The 18,678-nt window shown below is 43.9% G+C and overlaps 1 protein-coding gene across 22 annotated transcripts in view; it reads right to left on the minus strand.

Annotated features, from left to right (window-relative positions):
* Positions 1 to 18,678, minus strand: part of Ldlrad4 (low density lipoprotein receptor class A domain containing 4) — a 303,729-nt gene that overhangs the window by 67,121 nt on the left and 217,930 nt on the right. The window contains exon 1 of one of the 22 annotated variants that reach the window (XM_075968399.1): positions 12,983 to 13,032. The exons of the other annotated variants lie outside the window; for them this stretch is intronic. Within the exon in view, the coding sequence (XP_075824514.1) occupies positions 12,983 to 13,013 (31 nt within the window). The 5' untranslated portion in view covers positions 13,014 to 13,032. Of the gene's footprint in view, positions 1 to 12,982; positions 13,033 to 18,678 lie in introns of those variants that run through there. 22 annotated transcript variants of the gene reach the window in all.

Genomic DNA, 18,678 nt, shown 5'->3' on the forward strand with positions numbered 1-18,678 from the left:
GTGTGTGTGTGTGTGTGTGTGTGTGTGTGTGTGTGTGTGTGCGTATTTCTGGAAGTGCTTTGTAACTGCACATGAACTTCACAGCCACCATTGACAATCAATTCTTTCCAAGTGCCACTCAAGATAAAAAACCAACCTGTATGCCTACTGTCAGGCTGATTTCACAACTTTCTGTCTCCTAAAAACGTCTTTGTTGTCTTTTCAGGTCTGTAACTGTGTTCACCGCAACGCTTGATTCCTGCTTCAAATATCTCCCTTGCTTAGGAGGTGGGGTGGAACACAGCTTTTGCTATTTATGGTGTCAAAGAAGTTTTGTTTACCCTATTAACAAAATCAACAACTGGACTCCATGGTACACTAAAAATGTCTCCAGCCCACTGTGCCACCCTTGCTGGGAAAAAGAACACGCTAGGAAAACAGGTCCAAGGCAGAATAGTGCCTCAGGAACAGCCATGGGTCCTAGTTAGGGTTTCTAGTGCTATACTCAAACCCCATGACCAAACACAAGCTGGGGAGGAAAGGGTTTGTTTGGCTTACACTTCTACATGTGGTCCATCATTGAAGAAATCAGGACAAGAATTAAAACAGGGCTGGAACCTGGAGGCAGGAGCTGATGCAGAGGCCATGGCGGGGTGCTGTTTACTGGCTTGCTCAGACTGCTTTCTTATAGAACCCAGGACTACCAGCATAGGGATGGCACCACTCACACAATGGGCTGGACCTATCAATCACAAATTAAGATAATGCCCTATAAGCTTGCCTTTAGCCTGATCTTATGGGAGCATTTCCTCAATTTAGGCTCCCTCCTCTCAGATGACTCTAGCTTGTGTCAAGTTGACATAAAACTAGCTAGCATACCGAGCTTTCACTAAATGTATAATGTATAGCTTTCTATAATATGCACGCCCAACTCTCATTGCTGACATTCATCTAAATCCAGGTTCTCTGTGTTACAGTAACAAGCCATTTCTACAGGTCTTGTGCTTGACCCCGGCAGGTAGTAAAGGACACAGAAGCTGATTGCTCATTGGTGCACTTGTCACCCACACCTGTGCTACTGAGCTCTCCTTAAGTGTCTCTGTGAGTTGGTCTAAATTTCTTGGGAGAATGGCATGTGCATGTTAACATGTTCCCCAACATTTCTAAAACAGTAGCACCAACTCAATAATCTGGCAAGGATGCCTGTGGAAGTCTGACTCATTTCAGACAGGTACAACAGGCTTCCTGGTGGGACCGTGTTGCAGCCTTAGGGATTCTACTATGCAGAGTGGAATGTCTGTTAGTTTAAGTACCCACATCCATTCATGCACAATAGAACACAAGACAGAAAAGGGACCAGACATAAGCCTGCTTAGTCCCCACTTGGAGGTGTGAATGGGCAAGCTAGCCAGCAAACACGAAAGACAGGAGAAGAAAGTGCTACAGAGCCACCAAGGGTCTTCCTTCTTAACTGTTATCCACAAACCCAATAACTATTGATGCGCACTCAGAAATAAGCAGATCCCAGAGAACTCTCCAAAAAGGCTAAAAATATATTTAACAATGTCAAAGAACAAACACATCTCCAGTTCTCAACCAGGACGTGTCAGTAAGGAAAAAATCTGGAGGGGTTTTTCTAGGGTGCATCTGGAATGTGCACCTCCTCCTGAAACAATGTGCTCTGCCTCCTGTTTCCCTTGGCCCTGGTGTAACACCTGCGGACATCTGCAAACGCTAGCACCCCACCGATAGCAAATCGCAAGCGTACTTAATGTCCGTTTGACTTCAAACACAAATCTACTTTATCCTGGAAACTAAACAAAGAGCTACAGAGATCTGAGTTCCTTGGCTCTTACTTCATGCTAAGTTTCAAAAACTTGTAGTTTTAACAAAAGACAGGCACAGATAAATCCAAGAGATTTGCTACAGAAACAAACAAAACAGCATTTCACCCAGCCTCCATTGCAGGCTGCTTGTACATTTCAACTACATATGTGGCGTCTTTGTTCTTGAGCCAGATGGAGGCTTAGCATGTCGGTGCTGTCTGCCATCCAATCTTCAGGAAGTCAGGGCTTCTAGAACTGTCTGGAAGCTGACAGTGATCTCCAGGTTCCAGTTGCCCATGCTAGTCCAGGAAACAGCCACTTGGCCCCATGTCTGGGCAGCTATTTATTGTTCTTGTTAGAACTATTTTTCAAGTACTAGAGATTTCTTTTTTGATATAAGAATTATTACTAAGCAGTGAATTCTTTACCTTCTGAAAGTGCAAACTCTAGGCTACCATTAGGCAAATATGCAAATGTCAATCTTTATATTAACCCTCAGATTTCAGGGGTGACTTATTTCCTTCCCCTGAGATGCAACTATCATGTTGCCCACTTCATTTGTAATTTCATCGGGGCAAAGATTAAAACACAGACATTAAATGACAGTAATAAAAACCAAGTGACATGGGTTTAGGGAATAGTACCGATTATCTTAAAAGTCTACTTATCTGCAACACACAACTAGGGGCTTTCTGTAGTAAAGGAATCAAAACCAAGAAGAGCCTGTATCTGGCTTTTCCACTAGCAAAACAGAAACGCTGCGTCTCCAAGCTCTGGACCTTCCTCAACACGATCAATTTTTTTTAAAATTTATTTATTATGTATACAGTATTCTCAGTATCCTGTCTGCATGTATATCTGCAGGCCAGAAGAGGGCACCAGATCTCACTACAGATGGTTGTGAGCCACCATGTGGTTGCTGGGAATTGAACTCAGGACCTTTGGAAGAGCAGGCAGTGCTCTTAACCGCTGAGCCATCTCTCCAGCCCCCAACAGCATCAATTTTTTGTGCACATTTTAAAACTGAAATCGAATGTAATTAATGGCAAGAAAATTACCCTAAAGAGTTCCTCTTTCAGGCAGGCAGTCTTCAAACATGGACACAGCTGACCCACGGCGTGGTCATTAGGTTCATTCAATCAGTTCTTGGACCTCAGGTCTCCTCAGAGACCTCAGAATAAAGTGGTTTTTGGAAGATATAAAATGATTTCCCAACACGCTGTTAGTAGTCCAGCAAGTAAGTGTACATGAGCCATCCCTCCACTTGAGGAGTTCTTGGCAGGAGCCACCTTTTTTTTTTTTCTTCGTACAGGCCAGAGGAAAATTCAAGCCAAAATCAACAGTTACACCAAAGGACTTAATTTCTCATGAAGACACAAAGAAGTGCAAAAACAATGGCCCTGATTTCTCCTCTAAGAACAAGTAGAAAGTTTACCATCATTCCTTCAAGACTTCAATAAAGAGAGATCATCTCTAGAGTCTCAAATTCTAATCCGAGCTGAACTTCCCCAGAGAAGGCTTTTCACTCAACAACAGAAGAATTTACAGGAATTAAAATGTTCAGTGATAACCTGTAAACTCAAGAAAATCTGTGGACTTACACCATAGTGTTCTATTCTTTATTGCGGTTCTTTAGTGTTGCTTCGTAAAACAAAAGCATTAATATCCCCATTTCACAGATAAGGAAATCAAGAGTTGACACTCTGATCAAGATTAAGCATACTTCGATTGCTTATATTGACTGTTAACTTGATAGGCTACCTGTAGAAATCAGCTTGGAGACAAATCCCCAGACATGCCCACGAATCTGCATTAGGTTAATGGAGCTGGGACAACACCCTAAGCACCAAAAGGATAAAAACAAATAAATAGGACGAGTTCTAGCATCTGTTGCTCTCTGCTTCCTGCTTGTGGATACAACATGTCCAGCGGCCTCAAGGCCCTGCAGCAGTGACTTCCCATCTTCAGACTGGGAGCCAAACAAACCCTTCCTCAGGTCCTGTGTCCTCCCAAGGAGAAGAGTAATTACTACAGACGGTGCATCCCCCAGGGCCTCAAGCACCGGTTCTCAACCTTCCAGATGCTGCTGCCCTTTTAATATAGTTCCTCAAGTTGGGGTGACCCCTAACCATAAAATTATTTTTGTTGCTACTTCATAACTGTCATTTTGCTACTGTTATGAGCTGTAATGTAAATATCTGCTATGCAACCCCTGGGAAGGGATCACTTGACCCCAAAAGGGGTCATGACTCCCTGGCCTGGAGTATATGCTACTTATGAGGCCTCATTTCCTGATGCAGTATGGCTATTGGTGAACCAGATACACAGAAAGTTGACCACATTGCTGGTCCTTAGTTCCCTTAGGTTCGAGGCAGGTCCTTGTCTCTATTTCTAGAAGGTACTTTTCTACCTTCTTTAGACTCCAAGTCTTTTACCAAATCTCAGCAATAGCCCCGTAAAGATGAACGTATTATTAGGTCAGCAGCTGAGAGAACACTATGCCCACTGTGATGGTTCAAAACAACTTTTTATCAATCCTGCAGGAAAGGCTGGAAGTGAACGTTTCAGATCATCTTAGAAGCTACACAAATCCCATTCCAATCAAAAGGCTTTTGCAGGTAAAAATTAAAAAAATAAAAAAAAGAAAGAAACTAAAAAACCTAGAAGTAAAGAAGAAAAGCTGGCCAAATATCTATCTATAGTTGGCCCAGTTTACTTTTAGCGTATGCATTTATATTTAAAATGAAGTACACTTGCCATGTATTGTTGCTTGACCGTTTGGCTAAAATTCTGTGTGGAAAAGACACGGAGTGTAAGTAGTAAACATAAGAGAACGGGAGTCACCAACTCAGTGTCAAATACAGCAGAGTTCAGGCAGAAAAGGTATCAGTAGGGGATGCTTGACTATAACGAAAGGGTCAATGCCCAGGAACACAGCAGTCACAGAGGCATGTGTGTCAGCAGGGGAACATGAGCCGACAGGCTATTAGATGGACACTTGGGTTTCCCCTAGACCTCGACTTCAGAGCCTGAATCTTCACAAAATCTCTTGGGACTTGGGCATATGAAAGATGAAGGTCAGTGACGTGGAGTGACAACTGGTAGCACCGGAAACCAGGAGTTTTACTGTAGAAAATTGAGCTCAACACCAAACACTACGTCTGAGCAAACTATTATTTTTAATGTGGCCTGAAGTTGCTGCCTATGTGTGACCTTTGATAAGCTACATTATTCTTTTGAAGAAAAGGTCTTACAAGGTACTGTGTGAGGATAACATCTGTAAAGGGTACCCAGCTGAGTGCCTGGAACACGCAAAGAACTCTACAGATGCTGGCTATGAGTAGTTTGTCTTCACTGGTGTGCTTTTAGACAGCGGGAGGGGACGGCACCCAGACTGAAATATCCGCTGTTAGAGAAAGCCTAAGTGGTTAAGAACAGCAGCACACGAGCCAGTAAGTAAAACACCAGGTGTGGAAGCTGCCTCTCAAGCAGAAAGGCAAGTAGACAGTCGTTAGGAAGCCAAGAGAGAGGGCACCCGTCTAGGAGGAGCAGTGGAGAGAGTGGCAACTGGGGATAGAGACCCAACCAAAATAAAAGCAGAAGGCAGCTCCAGAGCAGCTGGCCCAAATAGGGAGAAGCAGTCTGAAATGAGATGGTGGCAGCTGACCCTGGCCTGCTTGTCTCTGGGTGCCTCCTGGGACTCAGGCACCAAAGGTAAGGGCCCTACTTCCTTTACCTGCCAGTCTAAACCTTCAGCATGGCTCACAATATTCTGTTTCCACCTTTCTCTGTCTGTGCTCTGTCCCTTTCCCTGCTCTTTGAGCCTTCTCTGCTGCTTCCTCTACAGTAATCATGGATGAAGACGGGTTACTATTAATTCTGCAGGATGGGGAAGCCCTCTAAACCAAGCGGAGAAGACAGACAGACAGATATGTAGGGTGGGAACTAGGTTTTGGCATGGAATTGTGAAAAGGTAAAAGGAACATGGCCTCCTTTTAAAAAAATTACTAAACATTTTTTAAATAGATTAAAAGAGATTGCTTTTCCTTTATTTGAAAAGAAGCTATGAAGAAAATGATGGATAGATTAGATAGATAGATAGATAGATAGATAGATAGATAGATAGATAGATAGATAGATAGACAGACAGACAGACAGACAGCTGATAAGCAGACTGATGAACAGATAGATGATGGACAGACAGACAGATAATAGACAGACAGAGATAGAGACTGACAAAGTAAGTTTAAGTCATTTCCCTGTCTTTAAGGAACTCAGAATCTCATTTCTTTAGTAACGATGTTAATGAGGTGTTGACCATATTTTATTGCCTGTATCTCAGGAAGGGTTTTCTTGTCCTTGCCAAACAACAGGGCATTATTGAGAACCATGTGCAGCAGGCTCCCTCAGCAAGTGGCCAGTTCCTTCAGCAGCCCTACATCCCAGGACAAACTAGTGAAGAGTCAAATGAACTGAAGCCTTGGATAGATGCACACGTGCGTATGGTACAAGCACACCTTTCCATTCACATGTGGCCAGGAAACTGCCACCAGCTTGTTAACAAAAGGGCCCCCAGAGGCTCCTATAGAAGTCCTGTGGCTCCAGGGAGTGGAGAGGAAGCGAACGTGCAGAGACTACATCTTACAAACTTCCTATCAAAATGTTTGCTTATAATAGCGCCACTCAGATATCACAGAAAATCAACCCCTCCTCCTCCAAAATAATATAAAATCCCCCGAATGTGATTGAGTCCATGCTATTTCCAGCACCTTTAACCCTGCAGAAGTGGTCTGGGAAGAAGGCTGCGCTGCAGTGGAGCCTACCACACTCTGGACAAACAGTGTTGGGTGTGTTGCTGTTAACACCAGTCAGTGGCTCTGTTATCAAGGCTGTCGTGCTCCAGGCCATGGCCTCCCCTCAGCAGGTAACAGCAGCAATGAGACATTGGGGCAGAAAAGGTTCCCAGATGAACTCTAGGTTAGACAAGGTAGCAAGGCAGTGCTGGTGGCTGTAAAATTTAGGGAATCTGGAGGAAACCCTGATACTTGTCATAGTTGTGGGGAGTGTAGAATGAACTTGTTTGTGAACACAGGGGGCACAGCCCCAGGAAGTACACTAAGGTACCTGAGAATATTTTATCCCAACAGTAAGGAGACTAAAACAGTCTCGTTAACAGAAACTTCCAGTCTCTGGGTCATTCCCTGCTGACACAGCACTTCGTGCCCATCTGCCTCTGCTTAAGAATTTCTGCATTTTGGACCGTGTAAGTCTATGCCAGCCCCCTAAACATTCCTTAGTGCAGGGAGGGAGAAGGCTTGGCTTCCTTTCCTTGTTACCTCCCCCCCCAATAGGGTAGACATAGCAGTGCCCAACATAGTTCGGGAAAACACACCTTTAGTTTTTGACAGCCAGGACATTAGGGCATCATGCTCTCTGGGACAAGGCCCCATGAACTGGAATTCTCGTCTCCGCTCTGTACCCGGAGTACCTACTGATTTTTATTCCAGCCAAACTGAGGTGGGGCTTTTGCACACCATCCCACTAGATACCAAGACCCCTCCAGACACAATGCAGACCTGAGATGGTACCCTTGTCAGCAAACACTTCACACTTACAATGACATCACCTGAATTTCGGCACAGCCCATCAAGTGTCCCGATGTTCTGGGTACCTGGGTTATTATCAGGATAAAGAGGTTGTTCTTGGGGGGTCAGAATGCCAGGGACTAACTTGAATGGTTTAGTGGAAGTTATAAAAGATAGACTCAAAGGGCTCAGGGAGAGTCCCCAAACACTACCTGTCCATCAAGGGCAGCATCATGTCCTTCGTTCTTTCGACAAGTGTTTGATAGTCATTTCTCCATTTTACTGTGGAGGACACTAGAGCTCTCCGACATCAAATCACTTGAAGATAAAAGCAGCAGGAAGAAGAGGAGTCAGGCCTCGAGATGCAGACCTGCTAATTCCCAGGCCTTTTTACTCCCTAATGCAATGCTGTTCCCCACAGGAATGGGATTCAGTGAATCTAGACCACAGTGCACAGGTGTCTGAGCTTGTGCGTGCGTGTGTGTGCGTGCGTGCGTGCGTGCGTGTGTGTGTGTGTGTGTGTGTGCGTGTGTGTGTGTGTCTGTGTGCACTCACTCCTGACCAATCCTGGGAATTGTATGTAAGCTCTCTCACACAGGCCCTGTGAGAATAAGCAGCTTTAACTAGGTCATTCTTAATTTAGAACTGGGGTAAAACAGACATGACACACGCCAGCTTAATTGGCATTTTAATTCTTTTTCAGATAAAGTCGCACAAAATTGAAGAAGCTGAGATTAAAACTGTGGGTTTAGCTCCGATCTGGAGGGGAATGTGGCCCTGCTTTGAGCCACAGCTCCTTTGGTGGGGGCTGCAGCAGAAGTCACATGGCCCACTTACCGTTGCTTCCCATAGCATGAGCAGGTCTGAGAGCGGTGGGGAGGGGTACAGTCAGCAAGAATCAATGGCTATTGTGTCAAGCCACTGAGCTTCCGTGAGGTTTGTTACACAGTATGACCGAGGTATTGGCTGATGGCTACAGGCTCACCTTTCCAGTCATAGCAAGACTGGGAGAATTAAGGCTTTCCTTAGACTCTGCACAGAAAAACAGACAAACTACTTGGCTTACCTTTTTTGATTTTCTTTCTTCAAAGTCCCAGATGAAAAGATCTGGCTCTACCTAAAACTTGCCTTTTCCTGAGCGGGGCATAAGGGTCTTTCTATTTGGCACTAACAAGTCTAGTCTAGTACTCACTAGACCTACCTCAAATCAGTGGCAATTCTCCTGCCCCAGTCTCTCAAGTGCTAGGATTTACAAGTACGTACAACCATGCCTGACTTAATTAACTTTACCTTTTAAAGATGATAACAATAAAGTCCTTTCATTAGAGAAAAAAAACATAGAATGTAAATTAAACATACCAATGCAATAAATGGGACATGCCAAAACAAAGGAAGTGTGTATTGTCAAAGGAAAACTTCAAATAAAACAAGCAAGCATCAATTGTCCGAAGACCCTTCAGTTCTCCATATTAAGTACTGAAGTCACAGTGATGACTTCAAAAGCTCCAGGGTGCTCCGAGGCTCACTCCTAATCCTAGAGAAAAAGAAGGGAGTTGGGGGCACCCTGCATTAGCACCTGTGAGAAGCTACCCCTTTGGGGTCGACACAGTCGGGCTTCTAGGGTCCTGCTCCAGAGAATGGCATGAAGAAGCTGCCGTGGGGCTGTTGTCCTGGGTGAGACAGAACAGTGAGAATCCCACACTGGGCCAAAGCAGAGGATGTGGTGACCAGGGAGGACCCCATGGACCCTGATGAAATGGAAAAGCAGACACCACGTAAAGGGAAGGAGTCTATAGAGGAGACAGTTGCTCCAACAGGGGGGAAAATACCATGCAGACTGAGGAACCTGTAGGAGTCTGTTCCCAGGGAGTGACCGAAGAACTTGTTTTCTCTTGTTACATCATAACAAGTCACCACAAACTCAGGCCACCCCTACCTGTCACCTCCAGGTCCCTAAGTTAGAGCTACAACATAGATTGGCTTGGTTAATGCTCAGAGCCCCATGTGGGTAAAATCCAGGGTTTTGTCTGGTTGTGTTTTCCTCTGGGGTTGAGAATTGAGAAATTCTCTTGGCTATATATACACTGACCCCTTGCTGTTAAGTGTTTTCTTGCTATGTGTTCCACTCTTATCACAACACAGTAGAACTTTCTTCAAGGTCAGCATGGCCAACAATATCTACAGATTGCTGCTTATGGCCTTGAAGATGCATCGGATTAAGTGAGAGCTACCCAGACAATCTCCCATTAGATCACATGACAAGAAGCCAAAAAGACAGCTGTAAATGCCTTCATCTTTGCCTCCTGAAGCAATCTATAACAGAAGGGGAACTGGCATACAGTGTCCCAAGACCCCTTTCACTGTAAAGACAGAGGACTAGCCAAGGTATGCACACAAAACAGTAGAAACCATCTTCCAAGTATGGCCAGAACTTCACAAAGACACCAAAAAGAGTAAACATGGAGGAAATTCCTGTTATGGTGGAAGATTAGAGGCTCTCTTGCTATGATACAGTCAAGAAAAGCAATGGCCAGGATAATAAATAATTGGCCTTGCTACTATAAGGATAACCCAGATTAAAGATTCTCCAAGAACCAGGAAAGGGCAGCCTCAAAGCCAGTGCCTACACACATCATGTGGCCCGTGTTAAGATCCTTCCACCAACACCGGTGTTTGAGAACTACCCAATCCCCAATAACAGAACTGGCCTGATGGGACACTAGATGGAGAACATGGAAGCAGACGCCAGAGAAGCATCTGGAGCCCCAGTGAGACAAACATTTCCGGGTAAAGCCAATAATTCAGGTGTGGTCACATCACTACCTCAGATTTACAAGCTCGAGTAGAGGGAAGTGTGACCATTGAGGACGCATGGCAATTTCCCCAAAAACAACAGCCCCCACTGAAGGCTGGGGAAAATCCCAGAAGAACTGACATACCAGCAACTGAGCAGGATTCTCAACTCAAAAGGTGATGTTTAATCTCCACCGGACCTCTGGATTCCCACAGACCTGGTGTTGCGGGTTCAAGCGTGACCACCGCCAGCACAGAACACTGCATGAAGCTTCACAGTGGCAGAGGAAGTGGTCCTCAAACCTTGTTCCTTCCCCCAGGGAAACAATACTGATCAATGATAGGGCTTATACCTATTTCATCTTCACCTTGCTGTCCTGGAATTTATATCTATTTCATCTTTACTTCACTGCCCTCTATTTATTTTTAAAATCTTCATTCTTGTACAAGTATCACTAAATGGTCTTGCCTTCATTTTTACATTCCTTGGTTAGATTGCACTTTCTGATCCTCAGGCAAGCTTTATTTACTAAAATACAAATGAAATGCCACCTCATTTTAGCACCCATTCTATACTCTGCTCTTCCCAGACACAGCCCGTACGCTTTCTCTCTCAGTCCCAACTCATTTCCTCACATTCTTTTCGATCCCCTTCTCTTCTTATATATATATAATTTTATTTTATATTTTTACATACCAATCCCAGTTCTCTTCTTACATATATATAATTTAATATATTTTTATGTACCAATCCCAGTTCTCCCTCCCTCCCCTCCCGCTCCCCCATCTCCCCTTCCCCCATCGACCCCCATCTGCTCCTCAGAGCAATTAAGTCCTCAGGACCACTCAGTGTAGACATTCCGACCTCCAAGGATCAGGTGGAATGGCACGTAAAGGCATATCAATATGTCTTCATGTGTGGGATACATGTAATGTTATACAAATAAAAAGAGTTGCTTGGTTGCAGCTCTTCTATATGCTTTTAGGATGATGTCCATTTTCAAGGAGCTACCGAGGCAGTGGGGGAAGAGGTCCTTTTGTTTGTGGTAAGAGCAAGGCTGTCAAACAAGCTGACCAGAAGATGACGTTGTACCCACATGGACCAAAAGCCCAGCCTGGCACCAACCACCGCTAACAGAAGACAAGAACAGTAAAGTGTTTGCCACGTTTTAAACAGGAAGCAGACTGGACTGTTTTTCCTGATTCAATATGCTGCTCCAGGAAATAAACAGAGCAACCAAACAGCCAGCACAGTGACCTTGTTAGGCACACTCTAAGAATCCTCAGAAAGCAGGAGCTTCGGGGGAAGTGCTCCAGCCGAACCCCTTGCAGGAAGCAATGCTATTATCTCATCTGTGCACGTGGGACCTCTGCACCGCAAGTCCAGTTACTTGCCCAGGAAAACAAAACAAGCATTGGCACTGCTTACTCAGCAGCTCTAAAGAAAACATGGGTGGCCACAAGATTTTGATTCATTATGTCCAGTAATGACCGTCACTATTATCATTTTAGAATTAATTTTTTTCCCATAGTTCTCAATCTAAGGCACTTCTCAGATTTAAGGTAAATTTTAGATGCTAAAAAACCCAGAGCAAGTAAGCAACAAAGCTGAGATAAAATTCACATGGTCCCTCATCACGCATCCATTGAATGGACCCCCAGGGCAATGATAGTTTTCAAGTCAAAGGTAGCAGCTGCCCTCTCCTTCCTTCCTAAACACCTAACTATACCATAAAAATGTGAACTCAGATGGCTCAGTAGGCAAAGGTAGCTGCTGCCAAGCCTGCTGACCTCAGTTCATCCCTGGGCTACTCGTGCTAGGAGAGAACCTATGATGAAGGGTAACTGTTCTCTTGTGGTTTTCACACCACTCCCATTGGCAGACTCTAGACAGCACGAGTCCTCACAGAGGGTATAGACCGAGGCTGACTGCCACAATCTGAAAACTGTCCTGGTACATTCTATTGTACCCCATCTGTAATGACAGCCAACACCCAGAGCTCTTAATGAATCTAGAAAATCTTCAACAATAGGACGATTTTTTTTACACCTGCATCAAATCACAAACTAGTCCAATTATACAAATACACTTAACAAGAATAGAATTAATCTTTTCAACCAACTTTTTTTTTTCGAGACAGGGTTTCTCTGTGGCTTTGGAGCCTGTCCTGGAACTAGCTCTGTAGACCAGGCTGGTCTCGAACTCACAGAGATCCGCCTGCCTCTGCCTCCCGAGTGCTGGGATTAAAGGCATGCGCCACCATCGCCCGGCTCAACCAACTTTTATAAACAATATTCATAGTTAAGATCAAGAACAGTATCATTTAGAATATTCCTGCTGGTTAAGTCACAATAGCAATGCTAGCGTCTAAAATGTCCAGCATCGCTGTCTACATGAGCAGCACCCAAGGAAGGTTAAGCGGGCAAAGGAAAGATGGCTGGAGGCAGGATAGAGGACAACACGTTTGGGTAAATGACAGCACCTGTGAGATGTGGGTGGGGCCGAGCGCGTCACTGCCCCTCAAATTAACTTTCTCCAATACTCAAATTTATAGACTCACGTGCCAGAATATTTTTGTCTGAATATATTATTATTATTATTGTAACAAGGCCTTTTACTAAAAAGATTCCACAGCTGTACAACTACAGAGATTGTCATCGACTACAGGTATTCTAACTTCCTCTGGCATTAATTCAGTAAGCTCATGAGGAGAATAAGTCTTTAAGAAGATGAACACAAATGGCAACTCCAAGAAGTCCCCGGGGGTATGTAAACATTTTCCATCAGCAAGACCCCACCGTATTCTTTGACAGAGACCTGCTCGGGCATCTGAGTCTCGAGCAAAGTTATAGAGGTGCGTTTCTACGTCCTTCTTTTGGCTGACGGAAGAATAGCTGACGTTAGTATGGAAGAATCATCCTAAAGAATAGTTGAGCACAGACTTCCTGTGTGGACAGGGAACAGCTGAGGTTATGCACACAGTGTCCTCCCACTCTGGGTACGGAACATCCTCTACCACGTCTCCTGATGTCTCAACTGCAGATACATGGCAGACAGTGTAGAAAAACTCAGACTAGTGCTATTAAGGATATGGTTATTCTTTTCTATGTTGCTGCTGCTTGAGACCCATGTCTCTCTTGGTGACAGAAAACCAACTAGGTTCTTTCCCGATGATACTGCAAGAAAGTGTTTAGCATACTTAGCAATTTGTTCCCAGTCAAATGAATATAACATTGACTCGTGCCCATGAATTCTTCTGAGGATTACCAGTCATGTAGCTTACACCCAAGTCTCCACTGACTACACTACCAGAAAAGAGCTGTAAACTCTGTAGCCGATAGAGGATAGGTATGGGCCGTGAGCTATTTATTCTTTGCAAACACACAGACACGCACTCCCCTGGTGTTTCCCATGTGGATTAATTATTTAAAAACAATGGAGCTAGTGCAGATTTTACCTAGCAAATCCCAATCTGTTTCAATGGCCAATCTTTCATAGGTAGCAGCGCCTATTCTAAACAATAAGAACTGAGCTATAAAACATCCTTAGAAAAATTTGGAACTAACAAAATTGAAAAATGTGTCTGTTTGAGCTGTCAAAGTGGTAGTTTTTGAATGTGTGCCAGGATAAAGTGAAGTACAGTTTAAAAAAAAATCCTTTCTGCTAACATAGAAAACGTTTTTCCTATCAGAAAGGTAAATCCATTTGTGGAAGTTAATCAAAAGAAAGAAAATATGCGGCAAATGAAAAAGACCTCGGCCCCGCCTCCCCCAGGACACCAGGAAGAAAGACGCCTACCAACTTCCCTGGCTTCTGAAGGCAGGGAGAGGATGCGCTCCGTGTCTGACAACACATAAAGAGCGTTCCCAGAGCGCCCCTCTCCTGGAAGCACCTTGAGTGCTAGGTAAAATAAACAATCTCTAAACGGAAAGAACAAGAAACACTAAGAAAGCAAAAACCAGATGAAAGTAGAAACTCAGAAGTGGGCACTCAGAGTTCTCACTTTCAAAGTATTTGCTGAAGCAGTGAACTTGAATTGCAGCGCTAATGTATACTTGTAGTTCTCAGGACAGGAGCAAAGGCCCAAGGCCTTTCTGTTGTGCAGGAAGGGGCACTGCTACTGCTTAAGGCTTGGTCTGCAACAGAGTTATCTTCAGTGCAACTAGAAAATAGAAATAACCGTGGCCTAATCCCTACTACCCAATGGCCCACAGCGAAAGCACTATTCCTGAAGCAATGGGCAAACCAACTCCACTCTTGGGAATGTATAACCAAATGCCTGTCCCTAGGCAGATTTCTAACCTAAAAGCATACTTTTGTTTTTTTTATTAATTATTTATTAAAGATTTCTGCCTCCTCCCCGCCACCGCCTCCCATTTCCCTCCCCCTCCCCCAATCAAGTCCCCCTCCCTTGTCAGCCCAAAGAGCAATCAGGGTTCCCTGCCCTGTGGGAAGTCCAAGGACCACCCACCTCCATCCAGGTCTAGTAAGGTAAGCATCCAAACTGCCTAGGCTCCCACAAAGCCAGTACGTGCAGTAGGATCAAGAACCCATTGCCAGTGTTCTTGAGTTCTCAGTAGTCCTCATTGTCCACTATGTTCAGCTAGTCTGGTTTTATCCCATGCTTTTTCAGACCCAGGCCAGCTGGCCTTGGTGAGTTCCCGATAGAACATCCCCATTGTCTCAGTGTGTGGGTGCATCCCTCGTGGTCCTGAGTTCCTTGCTCGTGCTCTCTCTCCATCTGCTCCTGATTTGGACCTTGAAATTTCAGTCCGGTGCTCCAATGTGGGTCTCTGTCTCAGTCTCCTTTCATCGCCTGATGAAGGTTAATATTCAGGAGGATGCCTATATGTTTTTCTTTGGGTTTACCTTCTTATTTAGCTCCTCTAGAATCACGAATTATAGGTTCAATGTCCTTTATTTATGGCTAGAAACCAATTATGAGTGAGTACATCCCATATTCCTCTTTTTGGGTCTGGCTTACCTCACTCAGGATAGTGTTTTCTATTTCCATCCATTTGCATGCAAAATTCAAGAAGTCATTGTTTTTTATCGCTGAGTAGTACTCTAATATGTATATATTCCATACTTTCTTCATCCATTCTTCCATTGAAGGGCATCTAGGTTGTTTCCAGGTTCTGGCTATTACAAACAATGCTGCTATGAACATAGTTGAGCAAATACTTTTGTTGTATGATAGGGCCTCTCTTGGGTATATTCCCAAGAGTGGTATTGCTGGGTCCAGGGGTAGGTTGATCCCAAATTTCCTGAGAAACCGCCACACTGAAAAGCATACTTTTGGTCAGTCAAATACACCCGAGCCAGTACAGCCAATATAGAAAATGCCCAAGTGGAGGATGCTTCAGTTCTGCATATATCCACGGAAGGAGCAATTCCTACAATGCAGTTCTATGGAAAGTAAGCTCACACTTAAAAATAATTAACAGATATCTTGAGATGAGATCTAAAAGGATCATAGAAAGTTAAATAAAACTTTAGAAAACTTCAGATATGAAAATATCTGATGCAGATGATAAAATTAAATTTACCAAAGGAACAGGATTGGAAATTTCCTATGAAGAATAGCTGATTGTATGGTTAGAACTGAGGAGATGCAGCAGAGATAATATTTAAAAAGGGAATGGCTGAGAAGTCCAGAGTAAAAATTTCACAAAATACCAGAAAGAAATCATGAGAGGAAGTGAAGAACAACAAATCTATGCCAGCACATACAGAGAAAACGGAGTGGCATAAAAACCTTAAAGGCTGACACAAAACTTCCCAGGGCTACACTCACAGTGGAATTCAGGCATTCACTAGAGCCCCCTCCCAACACAGGGACTCACACCTAAGGGTGACATGGAAGACACTGAAATGTTTGGGGAAACGGTACTAGGAGACTGCGTAACCCTCAAGCAATGTGGGAACACTCTCCCAAACAAAGCTCCCATTGCTTCTTCATGGGACTCTGTGGAGGAAAACCAGATTCATTATTTTACATACATGACTAGGCAGAGGCCCCTCTAACAGAATTATCCAATTAGCAAAGCTAGTTTCTGTACTTAGCTTAGTGCTCAGTAAGGCCACCTTGTCTCTGGAAAACATTTAAGTCAGTTTCAACTCACCAGCCAAGGTTCAGGTACAAGTCAGGCTTACCCTGGAATTCTTCCTTGCCGGTGTGCAGGGAGCAAAAGAACAGCTTGCGCTTTCTGTAAGTGGCCTGAGGCGACCTGTGAAGGTGGTTTGTAACTCTCTTGACCCAGAAAATCCCACACAATTGTGCAAATCAACAGGTTCAAATCTTCATGTTCACTTGAAGAACACTGTGAAACTGCGCATGCATACCAAAGGTATGCATGTCAGGGGAACCAAGCATCAGAGAGGTGGTACTTTAAAGAAACCATGTTTGTTGTTCCACTCCAGCGGTATGATGGAGTCGGTAGGTGCACCCATGTCAAATGGTAGGACTAGACACAGGGTCAGTGGCCAAAAAAATAGTACTGACTTTTTGGCTGCACGTGCTTAAAAATATAGAAGAATGTTGGACCAAAGATGTAGATTCTCTAGTTATTGATCACATCCAGGTGAACCAAGCACCTAAGATGAGCTGACGAAATTACAGAGCTCATGGCTAGATTAGCCTGTGCATGAGCTCCCCCTGCCACATCAAGATGATCCTCACTGAAAAGGAACAGATTGTTCCAAAGCCAGAAGAGGAGGTTGCACAGAAGAAACTGAAGAAACTAAAATGTAGGGGGCAGGAATAAATTCAGCATAAAATAAAAGCAGATAAAAGTAAAGGAAAGAAAAGAAGGAAGAAGGAAGGAAGGACTGAAGAAAGGAAGAAAGGAAAGAGAGAAAAAAGAAAGAAGTATGGCTTGTAGGAGTCAATTTTCTTCTTCTATCACATGGGTTCCCCTTTCCACCACTGAATATTGAGCAATGAACTCTGGACATCAGTCTTGGTGGCAAGCACCTTACCCACTAAGCCATCTTGCAGACCCCACTGTCTGACTTTCTAAGACGTATCTTGATGGCTTCTGGGATTTCTTCAGCTAGAACAGGTTCTGAACCCTGAGTCTAAGTTGGAAGTATGACAGAGCATCAATATTATAGGTTATAGTCTTATTCTGTTGGAGTTCTGTTGCTATCCACCTTTGTTAACGGTACAGAAGACAAAATGAATGGATTTGGTTGCAGCCTGTCATGGACAATAGAATCGTGAATTTCTGATAAAATTTTCCATACACCAAACTGGTGTTGAAACAAAAGGCAGTTATTATGGATGGGCAATGTTCCCTGGGTACCTTACTTCTGTACATATTTTGCATTATAATTTTTAAATGTTTGTTTAGTATGTCTGTGCATGTGTGTTTGTGTGTATATGTGCATGTCCATGTGCATATGTATACAGACACACACACACACATGCCACAGACCATGTCTAGGAGCTAGGGAACAACTTGCAGGAGTTAGTTCTTTCCTTCTACCACATGGGTCTCAAGAATCGAGTTCAAGACACCAGGCTTTGCCAGCAACTACCCTTGTTTGCTGAGCCATCTGGCCAGTTCCCACCTCCCCATTCCTTCTTTCTTTAGAATCTGGAACCCAGACTGACCTGAAATTCATTATGTAGCACAGCCAGCCTAGTGTTGTACTAATGACAATTCTTCTAGTTCGGCTTCCTGACTGTTAGGGTTATAAGTATTTCCTAATACCTGGCTCTGCACATCTTCAAGAAGAGACTGCACTTCCTGCCCTTTGTTCAGGATTATTGCTGTCTCGTCTGGAGCAAAAACATAATTTGCTTACTTCATCATCATAAGACAATATACCTTCAGCACAAAGGACAGACAACTTACTGGTTAAACCTTTACAGATTTCTGTTCCGTAAGCATTAAGTTCCCTCCTAGAATGTAATCCACAAGTATTCATTTGGACCCATCTGCACCCAGTTGGAACTCTAAGGCAAGGAGAATCTGAATCCAATCCAGGAGTCTCAGATGTTCTTCCAACATCGTAAAACTATGACAGGCTAAACTCTTAGCTTGCAAGGAGGGTAAAATTCCAGACACTTCACCACAGTCCTTGACACAAACAACCTAAGAGAAATGGGCTAGAAAAAACTTGAAGCAATTCCCACAATAAAACAATGTTCCATTCACTGCTTGGAAGAGTCTTCAAACTGGGCTCATCTAAGTGAAATGCTGACATGAACCTCAGTGGGGACGTTAACAGGGACAGTCGTTCAGTGTGGCCGTGGGAGCCACCACGGAGCTCGCTCCTGAGTTGGATTATCAGTCTGCAACACTCAAGTCTGTGATTTGGAGATGGGCTGAGATAAAAGACCCCATTTCTTCAAATAGATTATGTAAAGAAACACACTTTGAATTTGAACAGAGCCTTAAGGCCGTGTAATCAATAGCAATCAGTTAGGGATGTGTTGGCCATATAACAGGAAACCTTGTTATTTCCTGGATTCTATTTGAGAACC

Source organism: Microtus pennsylvanicus, chromosome 4, assembly GCF_037038515.1.
Source record: "Microtus pennsylvanicus isolate mMicPen1 chromosome 4, mMicPen1.hap1, whole genome shotgun sequence".
Lineage (NCBI taxonomy): Eukaryota > Metazoa > Chordata > Mammalia > Rodentia > Cricetidae > Microtus > Microtus pennsylvanicus.